The sequence below is a fragment of the Colobus angolensis genome, unplaced genomic scaffold (genome assembly GCF_000951035.1).
Source record: "Colobus angolensis palliatus isolate OR3802 unplaced genomic scaffold, Cang.pa_1.0 Scaffold309, whole genome shotgun sequence".
Taxonomy (NCBI): Eukaryota; Metazoa; Chordata; class Mammalia; order Primates; family Cercopithecidae; genus Colobus; species Colobus angolensis.
Window position 1 is genome coordinate 1,767,148 of NW_012116366.1, and position 12,313 is coordinate 1,779,460.

Here is a 12,313-nt window from a genome sequence, read left to right on the forward strand (position 1 = left end):
AAAAAAAAAACTTGTCATAAACTAAACCACAAAAAAAAAAACTCACTTAACTTTAACACACAGAAATCATTCTGGCCAAACAATCTGATTATGATACAATGTAAACCAGAAAATATTAATCGGATTATAACCAAGAGAAACCAAATCCATTTGAAAACACAGAAGTCTTAATTAAACAGTCAATATCAGACTTTAAGGCATTACTCCCCCAAGAGGCACTTCCTTTAAAGTCAGATTCAGGACAATAATGACTATTCTTACCATTATGATTCAGCATTATTCTGAATCTAGATCAAAAGAATAGGTAATAAAAATTAGTGTAATTATTTCAGGAAAGGTGGAACTAAAAGTATGGTGTCAATGCTATGATTATACCTAAAACATCTGAAACAACTTAAAAAAAAAACACTTTTAGGGGCCGGGCGCGGTGGCTCACGCCTGTAATCCCAGCACTTTGGGAGGCTGAGGCGGGCGGATCACAAGGTCAGGAGATCGAGACCACGGTGAAACCCCGTCTCTACTAAAAATACAAAAAATTAGCCGGGCGCGGTGGCGGGCGCCTGTAGTCCCAGCTACTCAGGAGGCTGAGGCAGAATGGCGTGAACCCAGGAGGCAGAGCTTGCAGTGAGCCGAGATCGCACCACTGCACTCCAGCCCAGGGGACAGAGCAAGACTCCGTCTCAAAAAAAAAACACTTTTAGACTAAACTTTAAAATCTACCGAATAAATATTTAAAAAAAAAAAAAAAGTCAGGAAACTTACTGTATAGCATCCAGATAAAAAGTAACAGAGTTGAAGGAAGATTGTTCCATTCAAATTACCAACAAAAAGATTAATTGAAAATTTTGCAAAGAGAAATACGCAGGAATTACATGTTAAAACTTTACTAAAATGTAAAATATTTAAAGAAACGGTGAGAAATAAGGACCTTTTAAAACGCCACTTAAGAGCCGGGCATGATGGCTCACATCTGCAATCCTAGCACTTTGGGAGGCCAAGGTAGGTGGATTGCTTGAATCCAGGAGTTTGAAGCCAGCCTGGGCAACATAGCAAAATCCTATCTCTACTAAAAATACAAAAATTATTTTGTATTTTTTATTTATTATTACTGTATTTTTTATTAATTATTTTGTATGTACAGGTGGTGCGCACCTGTAGTCCCAGGTATTTGGGAGCCTGAGGCAGGAGAATTGCTGGAACCCAGGAGGCAGAGGTTGCAGTGAGCTGAGACCATGCCACTGCACTACAACCTAGGTGACAGAGCGAGACTGTCTCAAAAAAAAAAAGAGGGGGGAAAAAAAGCTGCTTAATCCCTGACAGCTAGGGCTAAATGACAAATATTTTACAGCAAGGAAAACTACCATGACCCATGACATTTCTAAACAACCCCCTGAATTAATTTCAGGCAGTAACTTCAACTCCTGCCCACCCAAAATAAACACTTCACTATAGCTATATCGGTTCCAGTCTTTTCCTTCTATTCCCAAGGTTTAACCATATAGAAACATCAAAAACGAGAGGCAAAAGTAGCAGAGAAAACTAAGGGATCAGGAACAAATTACTGTGATTTTATTCTAAGACTAAGTCCTTCATCATTACATGTAATGTTAAAAAGGTAGATAAAGCTTCTCACTGCCAGAAACACTGAGTGAACAAGTAACAGGGTTTTTTCATAAACTCACCTCCCCTATTTTCAATCAATTACCTCTATATTCAAAAAGCATTTATAGAGCAAACAACACATACAAGAAAATAATGACTCAAATAGTTCCTTTGGGCCAAGAACTCACAACCAAATAAGACAGTTAGATACGAGACTCCAAGTACCTGGAAAACAAAACATGTAAAAGTGAGATAAAATAAAGCATTCATAGAGTTTTTTGGATTGATTTTTTCAGCCGAATTTTCATCATATATTAAGTGGTCATTGACTTTGAAAGTTTAGAAAGCTGTCATCACTTAAGTTATACTCTGAAGAGGCAACCCGAGGTCAAAATAATCGGAACATCTGCAGAATTAAAAGTCATAGGAAGTCAGGCATGGGAGCTCACGCCTGTAATCCCAGCACTTTGGGAGGCTGAGACAGGAGAAACACTTGAACCTGGGAGGCAGAGGTTGCAGTGAGGCGAGATTGCTCCATTGCACTCCAGCCTGGGTGACAGAGCAAGACTCCATCTCAAAAAAAGAGAGAGAAGAAATGTTAAGTGTAAACCAAATATGGAAGTAGTCTACCTCAAGGTTCCAAATGGGAATACTTATAGTCTGTGCTGCTTTTAACATTCCAATAGAGGTCTCAATGAATGCAAGGGTTTTCTGTTGCTGCTGTTGTTTGCTTACTCTTTTTATTACCATGCTCTCAGTTTGGTGTTTATACAGAATGAGATTTTGATCTAATTTTCTGCAAAGGTTAGACAGAAACATAGATTTGGATTTTTGTATTTAAAAAGGGGGGAAGAGGGGCTAGATGCAGTGGCTTATGCCTGTAATCCCAGCACTTTGGGAGGGCAAGGCAGGAAGATTATTTGAGCCCAGGAGTTTGCGACCAGCCGTGGCAACATAGTGAGACCCTGTCTCTACAAAAATAAAAATAAAATAACAAAAACCCAGCTGGGTGTACTGGTACATGCCCGTGGTCCCAGCTACTCCAGAGGCTGAGATGGGAAGATTGCTTGAGCCTGGGAGGTTGAGGTTGCAGTGAGCTGTGATGGCGCCATCACACTCCAACCTGGGCAACAGAGCAAGACCCTGTCTCAAAATAAAGGAGGGAAAGGGGATGTTTGAAATGCTTGTTCCCAGGTGCCATAAAGAAACAGCACTTGAACATAAATACAATTTCCTCAGCAAGGTCATTTTTATACTTTCTGCAGAAAGGGTACACTCGCCAGCAGTTCTGCCATGAGAGTACACCTAACAAAGGAGACAGGGTCATTTATAACCTAACGTGTCCACCCTACTGCTGTGTCCGGTTTCCACTGGTTGGAATGGGACCTCACATTCTGTATTTATCCAGACTGGCTAGCAACTTCGAACTTCTTAAAAGAAGCAAAGGCAGAGAACAAAGGAAGGAGGAAGAAACTTGTGGAATGCCGAGAAAGGTAAAAACACCTTCAAATAAGGTAGAGGAACAGGCTATGACCCAATGCTTGCATGAAGCAGTGTAAGCACGCCAGGGCAAATATTTAAGCTAAATTGTGGGAGCTAAGAACATAAAGTACACTGATTTCTTTATTACAGCTAGCAGATATTTAAGAATGTTAGCACAGGTCTTTGAATAAATTTTGCTTCTAAGAGAAGTTACTATTTATTCTGAGGAAAGTCTTCAAAGAGGAACTGCTTCTTTACTTTTTACAAGGGAGAAGGGGGTTCTCTAAAAATAAGTATCATTTACCAGAAAAAAGTTAATTCCCAGGTTCCATGATAAGAAAAACAGTTCTTAGAAGTCACATAATTATATGCTTATTTACAAGCTTGCCAAAAAACCAGTAAAAATCTGCCTCCACTTCAATTAAGAACATGTATTTCAAATACAATTTTATTTTACAACAAAGAACACTTGGGAAAACCATTCTTAAGTGACATTCAGATCTCAGAAGAACATCAAACGGTACATTTTTCTTCTAACTGCCTTTCTTAGTGCCTCAAAGTAAGGCATTAAAACACAGTGGTCAGAATGAGATTTTCTTTTCAAATAATACATTCAGAATTCCTATTTTCTTCAAATTTTTTGATGGCATTACCACCTGGCTTAGTCTATCCTAAATGAATAAAAGTGTGCACTGAAAGAAAGCACACAGCTGGGCGCGGTGGCTCACGCCTGCAATTCCAGCACTTTGGGAGGATGAGGCAGGCAGATCATGAGGTCTGGAGATGGAGCCCATCGTGGCCAACATGGTGAAACCCCACCTCTACTAAAAATAGGAAAATTAGCCGGGCATGGTGGCTGCCCCTGTAGTCCCAGCTACACAGGAGGCTGAGACAGGAGAATCACTTGAACCTAGGAAGCAGAGGCTGCAGTGAGCCAAGATCACGCCACTGCACTCCATCCTGGGTGACAGAGCCAGACTCAGTCTCCAAACAAAAAAAGGCACACATATCATATGCAGAGGCTCACACATGTAATCTCAACATTTTCAGGAGGCCAAGGTGGCTAGCCTAAGCAACATAGTGAGACTTCGTCTCTACAAAAACTTTAAAAATTAGCTTGGCGTGGTGGTATATGTCTGTAGTCCAAGCTAATCAGGAGCCTGAGGTGGGAGGTCGCTCGAGTCCAGGAGCTTAAGGTTAAAACAGGGAATTACGATTGCACTCCCTATGATTCCAGCCTGGGTAACAGACCAAGACTAAAACACACACTATAAGAAAGAGCATACTGGAACTTCCAGAGGTCTGAAAACTTGCACTGATACATCCCAAACGCCAAAACCAGTGCCCAGTCCACGCAATGCACTAAAAAAATTGTGTTCAAAGACTGATGTCTGCCTCTATTATATTGTATTAACCCATGACTGTGCACTAACTTATAAGCCTTTGTGTCTTCGTTTTTTAAATGAAGGTAACTTAAGGGAATACTTGTTACCCCAGGATTGAATCTAAGTCTTCGAAGATAAGAGGCAGAAATGAAAGATGTCATAATGTGAAAGTGTTCATTAATTAGCTATTTTCTTGACCTCTGTCCATGAGATTTGATTATAGAAAACCTTAGACAAAAAAAAATCCAAATGAAATGGAAACTCAGTTGTAAAATCACCAATTTGGCAAAGAAGCAGAACCTCATGAGACTGATCAAAGTGATAACAGATGTTAGTATTTTTTAGGTTTTATAATAGTATTGGTATTGCTTTTTTAAAAAAAAAAATCCTTTTCCTTTAAAGATACATACTGGAAACATTTTTGAATAAATAATATGCTTCAGAAACAATGGGGAAAGGGGATGATGAAAAGAACATAATTGGCCATGAGTTAATTAATTGAAGATGGGTGATGAGGTTCATTATATTATTATTTTTTGCATATTTTTGATATTTTTCATAATAAAAAATATTTAATGAAAAAAGTTTAAATATTAGAAAATTTCAAATCAGAAACACACATAGGCTCACCGGCCAATGATGTTCAGGAAGAAATAGCCAATTAACTAGTAAAAAGAAAACTGAAAAGCTGTTTTCAAGAAATTACTGAGAGATCGCTGGAAAATAGTAAAGGCCTCAAATAAAAGTTTATGTGTGACAGCGTCATGAAAAATCAAACGTGTGCATGTGTAGGGACAGAGGGTATATGGAAACTCTATACTTTCCATTCAATTTTGCTGTGAACCTACAATTGCTCTCAGAAATAAAATTTATTAGTTTTGAAAAAATCAAATATGAAATGTGTCTTATTGTGCTATTACATTATACAACTTTATCAAAAAAATTCATGTTCTCCAAAATCAGTTCCTTTTTTTTCCCCTTATGGAAAATCAACTTTCTCACTACAAAGAAATTTTGGTTCCCATTTTGAATGATCACTTAATAACAAAGACAAACTTCTATCACTCTGTCTAACTGGTTCTCACTGATGAGTTTGGTAATTTGTCAAGATTTCAAGATTCATTTACAAATAAAACCACTTGCATTTATTGTATACTTCAATTTCAATACTCAAACATTAGATACTCTTAGATGCCTCATACCAGACAATACAGATTTAGCAGTTAGCATTTCCTTTCTTTCCCAACACCGGGATGATACGAATGTGGGTGGTCCTGTGGCCACTTATCACTTTCCACAAGAGAAGGTTTGTGTATTTGATAACTCATACCTTGACTACACTTAAGTTTCTGGTGGTTACATAATCTAATTAAATACATTATGTGGTTTCAACTGGGACAGTCAATCTAGGAAGGCTACATAATATTTGTAATAATAATTAAACAACTGTTCTTTCAATTCTAAAAGCTGCCACAGTTTTAATTAGCAATTAAAATGACTTCACAGTATAATACAGTCACTTAATCATAAAACAATACAGAACATGTCACTGTAGCAAACAAGGGATCTAAATTTGCTTCATCTTACACCAAACCCACATACTTTACTAAAATCAAAATTCTGTTTAAATCTCTTTCTCTCACACACACACACACACACACACACACACACACACATACACACGAGAATCATGGATGGGATAAGCTGTAGGAAATAGTAACCTATTCCCTTATTCTCCATCCTTTTCCCTCCCTTTCTTCCAGATCAGTTTAAAAAGAACAAAGAGCTAGAAAGGCCAAATTATTATTTATTCATTTATTTATTTTTAAGACAAGAGTCGGCCGGGCGCGGTGGCTCAAGCCTGTAATCCCAGCACTTTGGGAGGCCGAGACGGGCGGGTCACGAGGTCAGGAGATCGAGACCATCCTGGCTAACACGGTGAAACCCCGTCTCTACTAAAAAAATACAAAAAACTAGCTGGGCGAGGTGGCGGGCGCCTGTAGTCCCAGCTACTCGGGAGGCTGAGGCAGGAGAATGGCTTAAACCTGGGAGGCGGAGCTTGCAGTGAGCTGAGATCCGGCCACTGCACTCCAGCCTGGGCGACAGAGCGAGACTCCGTCTCAAAAAAAAAAAAAAAAAAAAAGACAAAAGTCTCCCTCTGTTGCCTAGGTTGGAGTGCAGTGGTGCAATCTCGGCTCACTGTAGCCTCTGCCTCCCAGGTTCAAGTGATTCTTCTGCCTCAGTCTCCCGAGTAGGTGGGATTACAGGTGAGTGCCACCACACCCGGCAACATTTTGTATTTTTAGTAGAGACAGGGTTTCACCATGTTAGCCAGGGAACTCCTGACCTCAAGTAATCCCAGTCTCCCAAAGTGCTGGGATTACAGACGTGAGCCACGACACCCAGTGCACCCAAGAGATATTTCGAACTGTATGTTTTGGAGCCCTCAGGAAGTTTCAGAAGATCTATTATCAAGGAAGTAGTATATATATATATTTTTAATGAGTGGGGTTTTAATTTGCCTGAGGAATCCAATTTCATGTTTAAAATTTTGGGGTTTTTAATTTTTTTTATTTTTATTTTTTGTTTTGAGTTGGAGTCTCACTCTTTCACCCAGGTTGGAGTTCAGCGGTGCGATCGCGGCTCACTGCAGCCTCCGCCTCCCAGGTTCAAGCAATTCTCCTGCCTCAGCCCCCTGAGTAGCTGGGATTACAGGCACCCGCCACCATGCCCAGTTGTTTGTGGCGTTGTTTTGTATTTTCAGTAGGGACAGGGTTTCCCCATGTTGGTCAGGCTGGTCTCGAACTCCTGACCTTGTGATCCACCCGCGTCAGCCTCCCAAAGTGCTGGGATTACAGGTGTGAGCCACCGCGCCTGGCCAAAATTTGTTTTTTTAACACCCCACTACTGGTTGCACATGGTGGCTCATGCCTTTATTCCTAGCACTTTGGGAGGCCGAGATGGGTGGATCATTTGGGGCCAGGAGTATGAGACAGCCCGGGCAACATGGCGAAACCCCCTCTCTACTAAAAATACAAACATTCGTCAGGTGTGGTGGCACTCACCTGCAATGCCAGCTACCTGGAGGCAGAGACACAAGGATTGCTTGAACCTGGGAGGTGGAGGTTGCAGTGAGCTTAGATTGTGCCACTGCACTCCAGCCTGGATGACAGAGTGAGACTCTGTCTCAAAAAAAATAAAAATAAAAAATAAAACACTCCACTACTAAATTTAAAGTTTGAAAACCCACTAATAATCTAAATTCTCACCAGGATAATAATGTTAAGCAGCGCACGGTGGCTCATGCCTACAATCCCAACACTTTCGGAAGCCGAGGCGGGCAGATCACTTGAGGTCAGGAGTTTGAGACTGGCCTGGCCAACATGGTGAAACCCTGTCTCTACTAAGAATGCAAAAAAATTAGCCAGGCATGGTGGCACATGCCTGTAATCCCAGCTACTCTGTCCTGGGCAACAGAGCAAGACTCTGTCTCAAAAAATAATAACAATAAAATAAAAAAAGATAATAATGTTGGTGGCAAGGCCAGATACACCTCACGTACAGATAACCTGAGGTGTTCTAACTAGCACTTACAGCCTCTCATGAAAGGTCCAGAAAGGCAAGGGGGCAAAATCAAGTTTTTTGAGTTGTTTGTTGTTTTTGAGACGGAGTCTCGCTCTTTCGCCCAAGCTGGAGTGGCGCTTGGCTCACTGCAACCTCCACCTCCCAGATTCAAGCGATTCTCCTGCCTCAGTCTCCTGAGTAGCTGGGATTAAAGGCGCAGGCCACCATGCTAGGCTAATTTTCTTAATTTTAGTAAAGATGGGGTTTCACCATGTTTGTCAGGCTGGTCTCGAACTCCTGACCTCATGATCCATCTGCCTCGGCCTCCCAAAGTGCTGGGATTACAGGCGTAACAAAATCAAGTTTTAAGAATACCTTTCTTCAACTCCCTTCATTCTCTACATGTGCCATACAAGTTATCTACCCATATTTCACTTACAGTGTCCATGAGCTGTCTGCCATTTTCCAAAGACCATTAACTCGTTCCTACTTTCTCTAATTTGTTTCAAGTTCTCTGATTTGTTTTCTCCCTTACTAAAAATTTGCCTTGTGATACATGACATCACACAACCTCTCCTGCCCAGTTCTAGTACATTGCATTGTCTGTATCTCACTGGAAAACGCCTTTATCTGCCCAGTTCTAGTACATTGCACTGTCTGTATCTCACTGGAAAAAGCCTTTATCTGCCCAGTTCTAGTACATTGAACTGTCTACATCTCACTGGAAAAAGCCTTTATCACATGGCAAAATATTTGAAAATATAGAAATAACCTTTCTTCAGAGATGCTAAACAGATCTGCAAGTTTCGAAATGGACTGAAACTACTAAAAATGAAGAAAAATGTCAAAAAGAAGGGTGGGCGCGGTGGCTCAGCCTGTAATCCTAGCACTTTGGGAGGCCGAGGCACACAGATCACCTGGGTTCGAGACCAGTCTTGCCAACATGGTGAAAACCCTATCGCTACTAAAACTACAAAAATTAGCCAGGCATGGCAGCATACAACTGCAATCCCAGCTACTCAGGAGGCTGAGGCAGGAGAATCGTGTGAACAGGGGAGGTGGAGGTGGAGGTTGCAGTGAGCAAGCCACTGCCACTGCACTCCAGCCTGGGAGTGAGACTGTCTCAAAAAAAAAAAAGTCAAAAAGAGGGACCAAATATAAAGCCTGAGAACCTCCCAAACCAGAACTTGGTCCCAAACACACCTCTGATGTCCAGATTAGGGGTGCACAGTTCTGATCGGCAAGATAGTCCCAGTAACTCTCAACTGCATTTACACTTTGGTCTTTAGGAATGTACCTGATCTATGCAACTGTTTCTAGTATTTTACAAATTATTCAAACAGTTCTTGTAGAAAGATACACACAATGACTGATGTGAAGCTTGACAGGATTAAAAAAATAAAACTGCAGAATACCAGAGTAGAAATGCTTCTCAAGAATTTAGTGCAGGTCAGGTGCGGTGGCTCACACATGTAATCCCAGCACTTTGGGAGGCCCAGGCAGGCAGATTGCTTGAGGTCAGGAGTTCAAGACCAGCCTGACCAACATGGTGAAACCCTGTCTCTACTAAAAATACAAAGAAAGTAGCCAGGTGTGGTGGCATTCGCTTATAATCCCACCTGCCTGGGAGGCTGAGGCAGGAGAATCACTTGAACCCGAAAGGCAGGGGATGCAGTGAGCCAAGATCCCATCACTGCACTCCAGCCTGGGCAACAGCAAGACTCCACATCAAAAAAAAAAAAAAAAGAATTATTTAGTCCAATCTCCTCATTCCACGCACAAGAATACTGAAACACATGATTAAGTAACTTTCCCACAGTCTCCGGGCTAGTGGGAGAAACTAGATTTTCTTTTCATTACCACTTTCTATTCTACGAAGTACTAAATATGATCACCACTCAGCTTTCGTCACACATTTTGGCATCATTCAGATGTTCACTTATGCAACACAGAAGGCTTAAAAAACAAGCACAACTATAAACAGGTCACCTTAACATGACTTAGGAAAAAAACACACTCAAGATCACAACATGTCCCACTGCATTCAAAATGTCTCATAGTGCAATACCAAGAATCAGTTTCCAGCATCTAACCACTATTCCAAAACAAAATTTTACCTAATAGCATTTCTTGTTGGTTATTTAGATATAAATGGTTATAGGTTCATGGGTATTAAGCCATCAGCAATCCAGTCCTAAACACCAAACATTAGCTCCACTGTTATTTTTAGCCCTTTCTAAGTAAAAACTTTTACCTAATAAGCCAAAACAATAACAAAACCCGGAGTGCTAATTTGCCAAACTTGAACAATAAATACTTCAGAAATCAATGTTTAAGTATGCCTTGGTAGATTCTAGGTTCATAAATCCAAACCAGATATGCCTTCGCACCATGGCATATTTATATACTGCACATCTAAAAAAAGCTGTTTGCGTCCCCAAAAATGGTAGATATTCTCCCGGCAAGTCTAATCCAAGTGATTAAAATGGGGAATCACTGTAACAAAGTGACTATTTTTACTGTGCCTGAGTAACACAAAAACCTAGGAGTCTCACTTCAAAAAGCATTTGGATTGTAACTATTTATGAAGTATTCTTTTTTGACTAAACGTGGTTCTCCCTGTTGCATTCCTGCTTCTGCCGCCCCTCACCCCCATTCTCCTAAGGATCGTTAACACCAAAAACTTCTTTATACTCTAGTCAGGAGGAGAGTTGTTAACCTTGACATTTTATGATCACTCTCTGAAGAGGGCAAATTACATGTTTCAGTTTTGCTTCTTTTTAATTTTAGGTCCCACCCACCCCTCAAGTGGAAATGAGAAATTTGTCAGAGGCCCCTTAATAATTGGCAGACAAGAATCATCCAGTGAAGAAATATGGACAAAACTATTATAAAACCCTGAGTCATCACTCAGTTCAATCAGTAGATTTGGGTAAACACTGAATGAGTGACTTATGTCTTGTGTGTTCACTCATCCATACCCACATGTGTGAACATACCATGTTACTAGATTTTATGTACAGTTAACCAAACAAGATACAGCAAAATCATTTCTGAAAAAGCTCTTCGGACACAGTAAAGATGCCCACCCAGCAGGTAAATGTAACCTTTCCTCCCCCACTGTATTTTTATTCTTTGTTTTTTGTTTTTTTTCTAATTTCAGTGACACTATAGTTTGAAGCTAGTTTACAAACAGAACTCCTGAAACTGATTCAGGTAACCTATGTTAATCTGAGTAACTCAAAATATTAACACAAGCCTGATACTAGTATCGCCCCGGACATCCTGACAGTGCTCTTCCCTACTTTCCTCAGTATCTTAAAGGCCTCTCCACAAGAAATGTCACAACAGGAACAACACATAATCCTTAGGATCTTAAACAACATTGTCCACATTAACGTCTAAGATGTTAAGCTCAAGAATGAAGTCTGACTTTAAACCAGCCTTTTCGATCAACTCCGCCAGGTCTGACCGGGCCCCAAAAAAGCAGAACCCGTAAGTTTCCCGATGGTCTCCTTTCCATTCAGAAAGTTACTAGACGCCAACGGAGAAGTGAAGAGGCGGGGATCGTAGGGGAAGGAAGAACCGGAGGAAGCAGGGAGAGAAGTCACAGAACTCCCCCAAAGACAAATCCTCTCTGCCCCGCCTCTCCTATGCGCAAAGGTCCACGGAGGACCCCTGGGAAAGGCTCATCTCTCTCCCTCGGGGCTGGGGCCCTTGGACTCCCCAGGGCCCCCCAGGTGGGAAGACAACAACCCGAACACTTCGGGAGAAGCAGATGGAGAGGACGTGGAGGACTGGTGAGGACCCGGGAATCCCGGTAGGAAAGTATCAGGGAGGACGGCTTGACTGCTTCACAGGCTCTGTCACGACCCTGGGACCACCGCTCGGGGACAGCTCCAGGGAGGACAGACCTAAGGGTCCAGCCCTCTGGACAAAGAGCACCCATCCCCGACACCTCTCACTAAGCCTCTCCCCGCGGCCCGGCCTGCAGGCCTGGGCACACTTACGTGGAGAGTTTCCTGGTCCAGAAGAGGCCCCCGGGCCACAGCTCTTGGAGCTGCACCGCCCGGCCCAGGTTGCATTTGATCTGGGCCAGCTGCAAGTCGGACTCGGCGTCTAGCCGCTCGGCGTAGGGCAGCAGCTTGTTGTAGACGATCTCCTTCTGCGGGACGAAGCCCCGCGGGCCCAGCTCGGGACGCCCGCCCGGCTCCGGGGGCTCTCCGACTCTCGCCCGTTCGGCCAGCTCCATGAGCCCAGGGACACCCCCCCTACCCCCT

General features: G+C 42.1%; 1 protein-coding gene across 1 annotated transcript in view; it reads right to left on the reverse strand.

The window, feature by feature from the left end:
• PSME4 (proteasome (prosome, macropain) activator subunit 4) overlaps positions 1–12,307 on the reverse strand; it is a 106,423-nt gene extending 94,116 nt beyond the window's left edge. Inside the window, exon 1 of the mRNA XM_011950578.1 lies at positions 12,044–12,307. Within this exon, the coding sequence (XP_011805968.1) occupies positions 12,044–12,285 (242 nt within the window). The 5' untranslated portion in view covers positions 12,286–12,307. The remainder of the gene's footprint in view (positions 1–12,043) is intronic.
• Positions 12,308–12,313: the final 6 nt, after the last annotated feature.